At 44.7% G+C, this 14,321-nt stretch overlaps 1 protein-coding gene across 2 annotated transcripts in view; it reads left to right on the plus strand.

Annotated features, from left to right (window-relative positions):
- Positions 1–14,321, plus strand: part of MED14 (mediator complex subunit 14) — an 801,766-nt gene that overhangs the window by 571,071 nt on the left and 216,374 nt on the right. For both annotated transcript variants that reach the window (XM_069204216.1, XM_069204217.1), the window contains exon 22: positions 4,273–4,425. In XM_069204216.1, the coding sequence (XP_069060317.1) occupies positions 4,273–4,425 (153 nt within the window). The remainder of the gene's footprint in view (positions 1–4,272; positions 4,426–14,321) is intronic.

A 14,321-nucleotide genomic window follows, 5' to 3' on the forward strand; every position in this document is an offset into this window, starting at 1 on the left:
AGGGAAACCGTGGTCACTCAGGTCTCATCCGTTTCTCTCAATTACATTAGTCTCACATACACAATGACAAACAGAGGCACTATATGTTTCAATAATGTTTTAACTAATCAACTGCATCTTAGAGAGTAAAGCATGGGCTGCAATAATCAGGACGGTAGAGCATGACAAGGTTAAAATGGTGACAAGAAGAGTAAAGCATGTAAATAACATTACCATTTTGTCACTAGAGTCAATAGACTAATTCCTACCTACGCTTTAATAGAGCACAAAGTGTTAAGCTCTAATTCTGCACTTAAGTTTCCCCTAGGAAGACATCATCCCCCATACCTGAGCAAAGGCCTGAAGTCTGCATAAGCAGCTGTAGCGAAGCATCCAGCAATAAGCATACAGTTGTGGCTCTCTGTCTGGAATCTCCCTCTAACGTGTAATGGACAGGGAAGTGTTTTAATAATAAAACAACTGATGTTCTGAGAAAATGTCCCTACTTAAGGATGTGTGTTTTTCTATGAATGTCAGAGACAAAACTTGTACCATGGTCATCGGCAACCTATCTTACTACAGCCTTGAAAGAAGACAGGCTATTGTAAAAGTAATAAAATGAAGCTGAATAAAATATATCTAGGTTAAAGTGCACAGCGGCAGGTCTAGTATGCTAAAATAACGTGCATGGAGCTATAACTAAAATGGCTACACAACAACAGGACTGTTCTTCTGGACGTAAGGTAAGTAGGGGTCACGGTCTCTTGTACCGCTAGTTGTTTCGGGTTACTTGCCCTGATGTGTTCTGGTGCAAAGGTGCTCCTAGCACCGGACACTACGTGTTAAAGTCAGTGGGAGAAGTACCTGGAAGAAAAGGGCTTCAAGTGGGGACTTGGTGCTCAGTCTTGTTGAACCCACAGTGGGTCCTCAGTTTTTGAGCGTCACATCTCCGCAATGACACCATCAATTCTCTTGGGCTGGGGCTGGGGAACTCGGGTGCAAAGGTCTTTTTTCCGGTGGGTCCCTGGTGTTCGAGGCTCTCACTTCTTGGGGTCGACATTGAAATCAGGGGAAAACAAAATAGCACGGCCACTCTTGGTGCGGGCCTCAGTGATGCTGACGTCCCTCTATGGTAGGTGGCTCTTGGCAGCATTGGTGTCCGGGCTGGACACTAAACAAGCTTTGGTGTTTGCATCTGGCTGGTATACTCTGGCTTTTGGTGCAGTGAGGCCCGGGGAAGGCTCAGCCTCTTGAAGACTGGATGGGTTGACAGGGCTGCACTCCTGGACACTCAGGATTCTCTTCCTGGTGAGATGCTCCCTCAGTGGACCCGATGGTCAGCAAAAAAGATAACATGACAGTTGCAGTTGGTTCCTGCTGGTGCAGTGAAGTAGTTTCTCAATGCCAAGGGAGATGCTGACTGGGGGTCGAAGTGGTGGCAGTCTTCCAAAGCTATGGGTGGGACAGGAACAGGCAGGCGGGTTTTGCACCAAGTCCTTAGCCAGACCACGGTTCTTGCATTTTTGGCTCATCTTTGTCCTCCTTTTTGTAGTCTGACGGATCCGAAGTTCTGATGTCAGGGGGGCACCTAAATGCTCAATTTAGGGACATTTAGGAGAGTATAGTGTAGTAGCCAATGGGCCAGTGAGAACCAGTAGCAGGCCAGCACATCAGGGTCCTTCGGTGAAATGACAGTCCCTCTGGTGACCCAGCAAGCCAGCACAAAAAGCAGCTCTGTCCTAAAGGCGGTTCCTCTGTAGCTGCATAACAGTTCCTTTTGGCAGTGTGCAGAACCAGCAGTAATCTGCTTACAAATCCACACAGTGTCTAAAAACATGGGATCATAGCCCCTCTACTTATACTCAAAATGACTTTGATTAGGGGGAACTTCAAAAGATCCTCAGAGGTGTACCATGCTCCCTTTCAACCCAGCCCTGGCTCCAGACATCAGTAGGGGGTAATTGAGCCCTTTGTATTAGGGCAAGACACAGCCTTTAAAATTGTAAGTGTGCCCTGCCTCCCTCTCTCCCAGCCCAGGAACACCATTCAGTATGCAGATGTAATCCTGTTACACCTCTACTCTCCCTGTCTGGAAAGGATGCACAAAGCTCAGCTGTCACTCTACCCTAGACGTAAATTGGAGTCAGGCTGCAAAGCACAAGAGTCATAACACAGTGAAATGGACCACTTTCTAAAAGTGGCATTTCCACAATAGTAAGTAAATAAATTCAGCTACACCAATAAGCAGGATTTCTCACTACCATTCCAAACATACAAAACATGCCCACACTACTTCTCACAGACCAGAAATTACCACTTAGACATATATAACGGAATTCTCAATGCAAATCTGAGAGGAGCAGTACTCATATCAGTGGGAAACCAAATAGTCTGTCTGTCACTACCAGGACATGCCACAAAATGAAAGCACATGTCCTCCCCTTTAACCCTGCCTATAGGGATACTGAGGGTCTGCCTTAGTGGTGACTTTCATGTAGTAAAAGGGGAGTTCCAGGCTTAGCAAGTAATTTTAGATGCCAAGTCAATGTGGCAGTAAAGTGCGCACGCAGACCCACCAGTAGCAGGCCCGAGACAGGTTAGAAAGGCTACTTCTGTGGGTGGCGCAAACTGCGCTGCAGGCCCACTGGTAGCATTTAATTTACATGCCCAGGGTATACTGCATACCACTGTAGAAGAGATTTACAGGTAAATTAAATGTGCCAATCTAGTGTAAGCTAATCGTACCAAGCATAGAGGGAAGAGCACATGTACTTTAGCACTGATCAGCAGTAAAAAAGTGCATAGAGTCCTAAATCCAACAAAAAGACGGTAAGAAAAACAGGACACGGAAGGCAAAAAGTTTGAGGATAACCCTACAAAAAGGAACAGGTCCAACACCATTCATTGAGTATTTTAGTCTGAGAGTAAGCCTTTTTCTTCTTTTCCTTTGCTTCAAAAGAACACAGTTATTGAACATTTTATCTAAACTCTGGTTGAAGAGGGTAAAAATATGAAGAAGCTGCTCACCAATGGAAACTACAATTACAAGTCTGTGGCCCTCATTATGACTTTGGTGGTCTTTTACCAAGACCGCCAAAACCATGGGTGCCAGAAGACTGCCAGTGCTGGCGGTCTTCCGCCCATTATATTACGGTTACTGCCGGATTTCCACCACACTTTGGGCTGAAATCTGGCAGTGGTCGTGCTGGCGGGGGTGGCGCTCTGGCGGTTCCACCACCTGCCCCGCCAGTATGATGCCACCAGCCGTATTATGACCATTAATACAGCCTGTTGGTGTCCTGCTGGCGGGGCGCTGGCGGCGGTGGAAGTGCCACTTCCCGTTCCCTGCCGGATGACCTTATCCCTGAAACAGGTAAGGTGATAGTCTGACAGTGGAGTGGGATGGGAGGGTGGGGGGTTGTAGTGTGTGTGGTGTCTGCGTGTGTGTATGAATGTGTGTATACATATCTGAATATTGAAGTGAGTGCGTGTAAGTGTGTATGCGACTGAGTGTTGTGGTGTATGCGTGGTTGTATGTATGTGAGTGAATTTGTTTATAAATGTTGAAGTGAGTGCGTGTCTGCATGTAAGTGTGTATGCGTGAGTATGCGTGTCTGGATATCTGTGAGTATGCATGCCAGAATGCGTGTTAGTATGTGTAGGTGAATGCGTGTCAGTAGATGCATGGTTGGAAGTGTAGGTGAATGGTGTATGCGTGGTGCGTGTGGTTATCTGCATGTAGGCGTGGAGGAGGGTGCTGTGACTGAAGGGGGATGGAGGGTTTAGTGCTTGCTTGGGGGGACGGTGAGCCGTCTGCAGGTGACAGGAAATGAGTTCCCTGTATCCTTTCCGCCATGGTTTTCGTGGCAGTGCTACAGCGGAAACCATGGTGGGAAGCCAGCTCCTAATACCGCCGGCGCTCTTCTGTGGACTGCGGGTCAGAGATGATCATCTCTGGGCCCGGCGGTTCCGACCACCATGGCGGTATAAGTGGAGAAGTGGCGGGTTGGTAGAGGCCATCTTCACTGCCAGACTGTTGGTGGTGAGGCCGCCACATTTACCCTGACTGTCAAAAGTCCGCCAGGATCATAATGACCCCCTATATTTTTATTTTCCCTTAGTGACTTGCAGCTCAACCTTTGGAAATACACTTAAGTTGGGAAATGGTTCACTGTGGGATTACTCTGGTATACAAACTGATGACTAATCTTTTCCTAATGATTACTTGCAGCATATGTTTCATTGTTCTGGCTCTTCATCTGTATTTTATTACTTGTTTTAATCTATATGCAGACCTTCCTAAATATGTTTGTGGACAGTAATCAAGATGCACGAAGAAGCTCTATAAATGAGGATGATAATCCCCCTTCTCCAATTGGAGGAGATATGATGGACTCCTTGTTATCACAGTTTCAGCAACAACCACAAGCTCAGTCACAGCAACAGGTATTCCAGATGATTGATAGTACTTGTTGTCAAGTATATGATTAAAATAGAAATGCAAATTGATTAATGTTTCCCCAAATATGTTGCTATACGTACGTGTTGATTGTGCTTCTGAGCATGAGAAAGTAATTCTCAGAACTTAAAATGGCATTATATTTCTGCATTCTGCACTTAGGAACCCGCCCTATGTTTTTACTAGTCAAGAGCAGTGTAATCAAAAATGTAGCAGAAATCTTTGTTTGCTTTAACAGTAGTATACATTGTAGAACAATGTGTGCGAGAGACTGCTGTTCCTTAATGCATAGTTTCCATCATATTTCTGCAGACTGTTTTAAAACATAATATTTAGATCCAGATTCACAAAACGAAATTTGGGTAAATAGTTTGTTCACTGCTGATATGCACATGTGCTACTTTATTCATGCTGTATATTTGAAGGTAGGAGTAAGGCGTAGTAGTAAACCGGGCACAACATTTTTCAACGTAGATCAAGAGGTAATACAAGACCACTAACAAAAACCAACATTAAGGATTGAGAGGTGCAATATGACTTGATCTTTGTAGGAAATCAGCCTTTTCTGTGTTGTCACCATATATTTTCGTCCTTTTGCTGGACCCTATGTTTTTGCTGGCATTGGAACTCTGCAGGACTAAATAAATCATAAACATGTTACTAGACCTGCAGGTCGAGTAACTTAAATAATCTACTAGACCTAACTGTAATGTACTTGACCAGTAAACGGGTCTCAAATTGTGTGATCCTAGGCAAATAGTCTACAGATTCACCTTTTTCCTAATTCTCTCATATGATTGCACCTTCAAATATGTGAGCTCAGCATTTCTGCAGTACAAAAGAACCTCTTTTGTTTGATTAAGTAGACTAAAGTTTGCTGCATGCATCTCAAGAATCTAGCCCACATACCAATGAGGTCTAGCCTACGTAACTTAGGACTTCTTTTAGTTTACTAACAACATTGCCTTCAGGGCAGGAGTATTTCTCAGTTTTTTAAAACACTCAATTTTAATAAAAATATTACTTATCCATGATGTGGTAACATACTGTCATCTACACACAGTAACGTTCCAAGAAATGTCCAAAAACCTCTCCACTAACTTGCAACTTTACTGATAAAACTATACAGTGTATTAATAATCTGTGAACATTGGTTTTCAGAAAACATATCCTTTGCACATCAACATGTAAAGTATTCTGATTTGTTTTCATCCTATTAAAGTTTTTTTTCATCACACAAATATAAAAAAAGGGCTTTCACAACTACTGAAATATATTTTGAAATGTTTACACAGCTGACTTAGTCATTTAAGTTTTGTGTGTTAGGAAAAACCTGACACCCTATATCCTTTTATGTTACATTCTAAGCAGCAGGTCACACAATTCACCTTACAAAGTCCTGGAACTCTGCAGTCAGGAGGAAAATTGTAAGAAAAACCATCTTTTGACCTCTGTCTGTGAACACAGAACAAATGTGACATAAGAACAAGATTTAAATGCATCTTTTATTGCCCTTCCACTTTTCAACTGAACAGAACACCTGTTCAGTGTCAACTCGCCAGAAAGGACGAGTAAGTATTAAAAATAGCTCGACCTGATCAAATCAGACTCGCCAATGCGAGTGGTCGAGTGGATTTTTCAAGCCCTGCTCTGTGCACTTTACCCCTGCTTACCAAAGTGCCTGTGCTCCCCTTTAAACATGGTTAAATTGGCATTCTCCTAATTAATTTATTTAATTCACCTACAAGTCCCTAGTATACAGTACAAGGTGAACCATGGCCTGCAAGTTAATGCCACTATTGGACTGCAGGACCTTTTTGCCATCCCCTGCAGCATTAGTAAAAACTTAACTTTAAGTCTACCCTGTGTAGAATACCTGTAGCAGTGTAAACTACGCAATTTGACCAGTCAAAATAACCTCTTTTGACAAGTCATACTCTCCCATTTAGATAACAGTAAGTCACACTATGTAGGCCTTGTAGTCTGGAAATTAAAAGTAGGCCATAGAGAAATGTAATGTTAACATGTCTTTACAGTGACTGGCACCCAAAAGGTATTTTCACTATGGCAGGCCTTGCTGTCCTACTTTCAAAACAGATGACAGATTAAAATCCAAATACTTTATGCTTGGAATTGGACTAGATAGAAAAATAATTAAACAACTATTTAGAATAGTTATAAAAAAAAAACCTACAATTCAAGGGCTGTCCATTGATAAATATTAAGGAAACATTACTTTTAAACAGTTACCTTTTTCCTGTATGCATTTATTAGGAGGCTAATTTGCATGTGCTCTCTCACTTTTACCAGCCATTAATTAACATTTGAACAGGTGTGAGAAAGGTATGAAATGCCTACTAGGAGCAAACAGTTGGCTGTCCTGAATGGGTAGGGAAGACTCCCTCAACCCCCCAGAATATGCAGGAGGAGGCTGTGAGCATCCTTTTTTGTATTACCTTGACAAAGCCCACCTGACAGGTCTACTTAGCCTACTTATAACATGTTGGGGAGCACATGAAAGGCAGAGTACAGGATGGATACTTCTTGTGTATTCACTGTCTGGTTGCTTAAGAATGTGTTTTGTTTCACCACACTTGTTTGTCTGGCTTTATTGTGTGTACAGTGGCTACTCCAAACTGGGTGTCAGTGTTAGATGTGGAAGGACACTATGATTACCACAGTACACTCCCACCTCCCCCCACCCACTTTCCCTCTGGTCTTTGCCCCAGGTTTAGTGTGGCCGAAGACTTTCACCATCTTGAAAATGCCCAGCGTGTGTAGAGCTGGCCCCAAGAACATTTATCCCATTAGTTAGGGTGCTTCCAGGAATCATTCCTACCCGCTAGTTCATGCCAGGCATAAATGTGCTATCTCTAGGCACCCACTTCAGAACATTTCTTGACCTGAGGAAGAACAGAAGAGGACTAGACCTGAAGAGGACTAGACTAGACAGTATTGTTCCTGAGAGGAGACCGAAAGACTGTTCCCTCTTGCACCCAGGGTAAAGAGGTGGATTCCATGGGTCATGAGGCTGACCTCCTGTTCGAGCCATTTGCATGGAACAATCTACTAGATGTCTTTCCTGCGACTGTAAAGCTGACCAGTGGCAACTCGACCTGACATGTAGACCCCGATGTTGGCCTCTACCATAAATCCTGTGAGTCTAGAAGCCAAGGGTCTTCAAAAGTGTACTTTTATGGTGGATTGGAACTTAAAGTGCTAAGCTAGAAGGTAGAATCTTTGACCAGAAAGAACTTGGCTCATGTATCTGACCTAAGTACCATCGTGGTCTGCCTCACGTTGTGCCTAGGTTCTGGGCCACCGCAACCATTGACTATCATTTATACTTTATGCTTCATTGCACTATTCCTATGTAAAATTGAAAAAAATCACATCTTCAGTTCCTCTATTTGGATTTTTTTTAATTTCATGTCATTTTGTTTATTAAACTTCACACTATTTTTCTAATTCGGATTGAAATTTTCATAGTTTTTTACTTCAGTATTGTTTTGGTACTGCACATTGCTTTACACATTGTCCGAAGTTAAGCCTGTCTGCTCTGTGCTATAGCTACCAGTGGGATTAACTCACAATATTTGCCTGACTTTGAGGGTTCACCCTCCAAGGGTTGTCACTTACTAATGATAATACAATGTTCGATGGCATCTGTCGCTGTAGATACGCATGTTCCGCAATAGCTCGCCATCTGGTGTTGGGCCGGAGTGTTACAAGTTGTTTTTCTTCGAAGAAGTCTTTCGAGTCACGGGACCGAGTGACTCCTCCTTTTGTCTCCATTGCGCATGGGCGTCGACTCCATCTTCGATTGTTTTTTTTCCGCCATCGGGTTCGGACGTGTTCCTGTCGCTCCGAGTTTCGGAACGGAAAATTAGCTAATTTCGGAAGATTTTCGTCGGTATTGTTGCGTTCGGGATCGGCGTACTTAGATTCCACACCGCATCGAAGATCGAAGAGCTCCGGTGCCCTTCGGGGTAGTTTTTCGATCCTCCGTCGGGGCCTGGTCGGCCCGACCGCGTGCTGAAGAACGCCGATGGAACGGACCCAGTTCCGTTTCCTCCCCAAATGCCACAATAAATACCCCTACACAGACCAACACTTGGTCTGCAACCTGTGCCTGTCACCTGAGCACAGCGAAGACACCTGCGAGGCCTGTCGTGCGTTCCGGTCCCGAAAAACACTCCGAGACCGTCGAGCCAGAAGACTTCAAATGGCGTCCGCACCGACAGCCCAACGGGAGTTCGAGGAACAGGAAGAAGAAGGTACCTTCTCGATCCAAGACTCAGACTCCGAAGGATTCGACGATACACAAACCGTGAGTAAGACGTCGAAAACCACACAAAGAAACATTTACAAGGCCCAGGGGACGCCACTGCCACCAGGCCATGGCTCGACCCATAAATTCGGTGACCGACCGTCGGCACCGAAAAAGGCCCAAACAGTGCCGAGATCGTCCGACTCCGGTCGAGACACCGGCACGCAGCCTTCTCGGGACCGAGAAAGTGCTGGAGACAAGCCTCGACACCGAGATGCCGGTGTGGACACGGCTCGACGCCGAGACAGCGGCACCGAAACAGATCGACGCCGAGAGGTTTCGGCCCCGAAAAGGAAAAAAGTCACCTCGGAGCCGAAAAAACACGCAGACAAAGTTTCGATGCCGAAACAAACTGCAAGCGACCCAGCTTCAGGCTCTTATACAGAAGAGCACTCGCTAACCTCCCAAATGCAAAAGCATAGGTTTGAGGAAGAGCTACAAGCAACTGATGTGGACCATACGCAAAAGCGTATCTTCATTCAGCAGGGGACAGGAAAAATAAGCACCCTTCCCCCCATTAGGAGAAAGAGAAGGTTGGATTTCCAGACGGAACAAGCACCACAACCAAAAGTGGTGAAAAGAGTTACACCACCACCCTCTCCTCCGCCCGTGATTAACGTTTCACCAGCACAAACTCCATCACACTCCCCAGCTCACACCACCATGAGCCAGGGTGACCAAGATCAGGACGCATGGGGACCTATACGACGCCCCAGTGTCAGATAACAGCCCGGAGGCATACCCTACAAAGCCATCTCCACCAGAAGACAGCACCGCGTACTCTCAGGTGGTGGCTAGAGCAGCACAATTTCACAACGTAAGCCTCCACTCAGAACAGGTCGAGGATGATTTCTTGTTCAACACACTCTCCTCCACCCACAGCTCCTACCAAAGCCTGCCTATGCTCCCTGGTATGCTCCGGCACGCAAAAGACATATTTAAGGAGCCGGTCAAAAGTAGGGCAATCACACCAAGGGTGGAAAAAAAGTATAAGCCGCCTCCTACGGACCCGGTTTTCATCACTACACAGCTGCCACCAGACTCTGTTGTTGTAGGAGCAGCTAGGAAAAGGGCCAACTCTCACACATCTGGAGATGCACCACCCCCAGATAAAGAAAGCCGCAAGTTCGATGCAGCTGGTAAGAGAGTCGCAGCACAAGCTGCAAACCAGTGGCGCATTGCGAACTCCCAGGCACTACTTGCGCGCTATGACAGAGCCCACTGGGACGAGATGCAACATCTCATTGAACATCTGCCCAAGGACTTCCAAAATAGGGCAAAACAAGTGGTTGAGGAGGGACAGACCATCTCCAACAACCAGATACGTTCCTCCATGGACGCTGCAGATACAGCTGCACGGACAATTAATACATCTGTAACTATCAGAAGGCATGCATGGCTCCGAACGTCTGGATTTAAACCAGAGATTCAACAAGCAGTTCTCAATATGCCTTTTAATGAAAAAGAACTGTTCGGTCCAGAAGTGGACACAGCGATTGAGAAACTCAAAAAAGATACGGACACTGCCAAAGCCATGGGCGCACTCTACTCCCCGCAGAGCAGAGGGAATTACAGCACATTCCGTAAAACGCCCTTTCGAGGGGGGTTTCGGGGTCAAAGCACACAAGCCAGCACCTCACAAGCAACACCGTCCACTTACCAGGGACAGTATAGAGGAGGTTTTCGGGGACAATATAGAGGAGGGCAATTCCCTAGAAATAGAGGGAGATTTCAAAGCCCCAAAACCCCTACTACTAAACAATGACTCACATGTCACTCACCCCCTCCACACAACACCAGTGGGGGGAAGAATAGGTCATTATTACAAAGCATGGGAGGAAATCACTACAGACACTTGGGTTCTAGCAATTATCCAACATGGTTATTGCATAGAATTTCTACAATTCCCTCCAAACATACCACCAAAAGCACAAAATTTAACAACACACCATTCCAATCTCCTGGAGATAGAAGTGCAGGCACTATTGCAAAAGAATGCAATCGAATTAGTGCCAAACACACAAATAAACACAGGAGTTTACTCACTGTACTTTCTGATACCAAAGAAGGACAAAACGCTGAGACCAATCCTAGACCTCAGAGTAGTGAACACTTTCATCAAATCAGACCACTTCCACATGGTCACACTACAAGAAGTATTGCCATTGCTAAAACTGCACGACTACATGGCAACTTTAGACCTCAAGGATGCTTATTTCCATATACCAATACACCCATCGCACAGGAAATACCTAAGGTTTGTATTCAAAGGAATACATTACCAATTCAAGGTACTGCCTTTCGGATTAACAACCGCACCAAGAGTCTTTACCAAATGTCTAGCAGTAGTCGCAGCACACATAAGAAGGCAGCAAATACATGTGTTCCCATATCTAGACGACTGGCTAATCAAGGCCCATTCGTTAATAGAGTGCTCAAATCACACAAATCATATCATACAAACCCTCTTCAAACTAGGGTTCACCGTCAATTTCACAAAATCCAAAATTCTGCCACGCAAGGTACAACAATACCTGGGAGCCATAATAGACACATCAAAAGGAGTAGCCACTCCAAGTCCACAAAGAATTCAAAATTTCAACACCATCATACAACGCATGTATCCAACACAAAAGATACAGGCAAAGATGGTATTACAACTCCTAGGCATGATGTCATCATGCATAGCCATTGTCCCAAACGCAAGACTGCACATGAGGCCCTTACAACAATGCCTAGCATCACAGTGGTCTCAAGCACAGGGTCACCTTCTAGATCTGGTGTTAATAGACCGCCAAACTTACCTCTCGCTTCTGTGGTGGAACAACATAAATTTAAACAAGGGGCGGCCTTTCCAAGACCCAGTGCCACAATACGTAATAACAACAGATGCTTCCATGACAGGGTGGGGAGCACACCTCGATCAACACAGCATACAAGGACAATGGAACGTACATCAAACAAAACTGCATATCAATCACCTAGAACTTCTAGCAGTTTTTCAAGCACTAAAAGCTTTCCAACCAATAATAGTTCACAAATACATTCTCGTCAAAACAGACAACATGACAACAATGTATTATCTAAACAAGCAGGGAGGGACGCACTCCACGCAGTTAAGCCTGCTAGCACAAAAAATTTGGCATTGGGCAATTCACAACCAAATTCGCCTAATTGCACAGTTTATACCAGGGATACAAAATCAACTCGCAGACAATCTCTCTCGAGATCACCAACAGGTCCACGAATGGGAAATTCACCCCCAAATTCTGAACACTTATTTCAAACTCTGGGGAACACCTCAGATAGACTTGTTTGCGACAAGGGAGAACGCAAAATGCCAAAACTTTGCATCCAGATACCCACACAAACAATCCCAAGGCAATGCCCTATGGATGAACTGGTCAGGGATATTTGCTTACGCTTTTCCTCCTCTCCCTCTCCTTCCTTACCTGGTAAACAAACTCAGTCAAAGCAAACTCAAACTCATATTGATAGCACCAACTTGGGCAAGGCAACCCTGGTACACAACGCTGCTAGACCTATCAGTGGTACCCTGCATCAAATTGCCCAACAGGCCAGATCTGTTGACACAGCACAACCAAAAGATCAGACACCCAGATCCAGCATCGCTGAATCTAGCAATCTGGCTCCTGAAATCCTAGAATTCGGGCACTTACAACTTACCCAAGAATGTATGGAAGTCATAAAACAAGCAAGAAGGCCATCCACCAGGCACTGCTATGCAAGTAAATGGAAGAGGTTTGTTTGCTACTGCCATATTAATCAAATACAACCATTACACACAACTCCAGAACATGTAGTGGGTTACTTGCTTCACTTACAAAAATCTAACCTAGCTTTCTCTTCCATTAAGATTCACCTTGCAGCAATATCTGCATACCTGCAGACTACCTATTCAACTTCCCTATATAAAATACCAGTCATTAAAGCATTCATGGAGGGCCTTAGGAGAATTATACCACCAAGAACACTACCTGTTCCTTCATGGAACCTAAATGTTGTCCTAACTAGACTTATGGGTCCACCTTTTGAACCCATGCACTCCTGCGACATACAGTTCCTAACCTGGAAGGTGGCATTTCTCATCGCCATTACTTCCCTGAGAAGAGTAAGCGAGATTCAGGCGTTTACTATACAGGAACCTTTTATACAACTACACAAAAATAAAGTCGTCCTAAGGACCAATCCTAAATTTTTGCCAAAGGTTATTTCACCGTTCCATCTAAATCAAACAGTGGAACTTCCAGTGTTCTTTCCACAGCCAGATACCGTAGCTGAAAGGGCACTACATACATTAGATGTCAAAAGAGCATTGATGTATTACATTGACAGAACAAAGAACATCAGAAAGACTAAACAACTCTTTATTGCATTTCAAAAACCTCATGCAGGAAACCCAATTTCAAAACAAGGTATAGCCAGATGGATAGTTAAATGCATCCAAATCTGCTACCTTAAAGCTAAACGACAGCTGCCCATTACACCAAGGGCACACTCAACCAGAAAGAAAGGTGCTACCATGGCCTTTCTAGGAAACATCCCAATGCAAGAAATATGTAAGGCAGCCACATGGTCTACGCCTCACACATTCACCAAGCACTACTGTGTAGACGTGTTATCCGCACAACAAGCCACAGTAGGTCAAGCTGTATTAAGGACATTATTTCAGACTACTTCCACTCCTACAGGCTGATCCACCGCTTTTGGGGAAATAACTGCTTACTAGTCTATGCAGAACATGCGTATCTACAGCGACAGATGCCATCGAACTGAAAATGTCACTTACCCAGTGTACATCTGTTCGTGGCATCAGTCGCAGTAGATTCGCATGTGCCCACCCGCCTCCCCGGGAGCCTGTAGCAGTTTGGAAGTTACCTTCAATTATTTATATATGTATCATCTCAACCTTAAATAGGTGTATACTTAGTCACTCCATTGCATGGGCACTATTACTACAATTCAACTCCTACCTCACCCTCTGCGGGGAAAAACAATCGAAGATGGAGTCGACGCCCATGCGCAATGGAGACAAAAGGAGGAGTCACTCGGTCCCGTGACTCGAAAGACTTCTTCGAAGAAAAACAACTTGTAACACTCCGGCCCAACACCAGATGGCGAGCTATTGCGGAACATGCGAATCTACTGCGACTGATGCCACGAACAGATGTACACTGGGTAAGTGACATTTTCATTCTTACAATAATGGAAACTTTGAGGAGTCGGAATCACTCTGAGTGTATGAAGAGAATCACCACGAGGAAGACATAGCCTGGCATATGCTGGCTTGATTGATTAAACCTGAACTGAGACGCTCACCCATAATGCAGGTGAGAGATTGATAAGTTTACATTGTGCACAGGAAGAAGATCATCAACATTGCATTTCGCGAGTATTACGCTGACCTACACAGGGTACAAGATATGGCTAAGCCTGACGAGTCCTACTTGTATAAGGCACCCTTAAGATGCATACCACATGAATCATTAGACACAGTGAAAATACCCTTTCGCTGAAGTAGAAGTGAGGGAA

Source organism: Pleurodeles waltl, chromosome 8, assembly GCF_031143425.1.
Source record: "Pleurodeles waltl isolate 20211129_DDA chromosome 8, aPleWal1.hap1.20221129, whole genome shotgun sequence".
NCBI lineage: Eukaryota > Metazoa > Chordata > Amphibia > Caudata > Salamandridae > Pleurodeles > Pleurodeles waltl.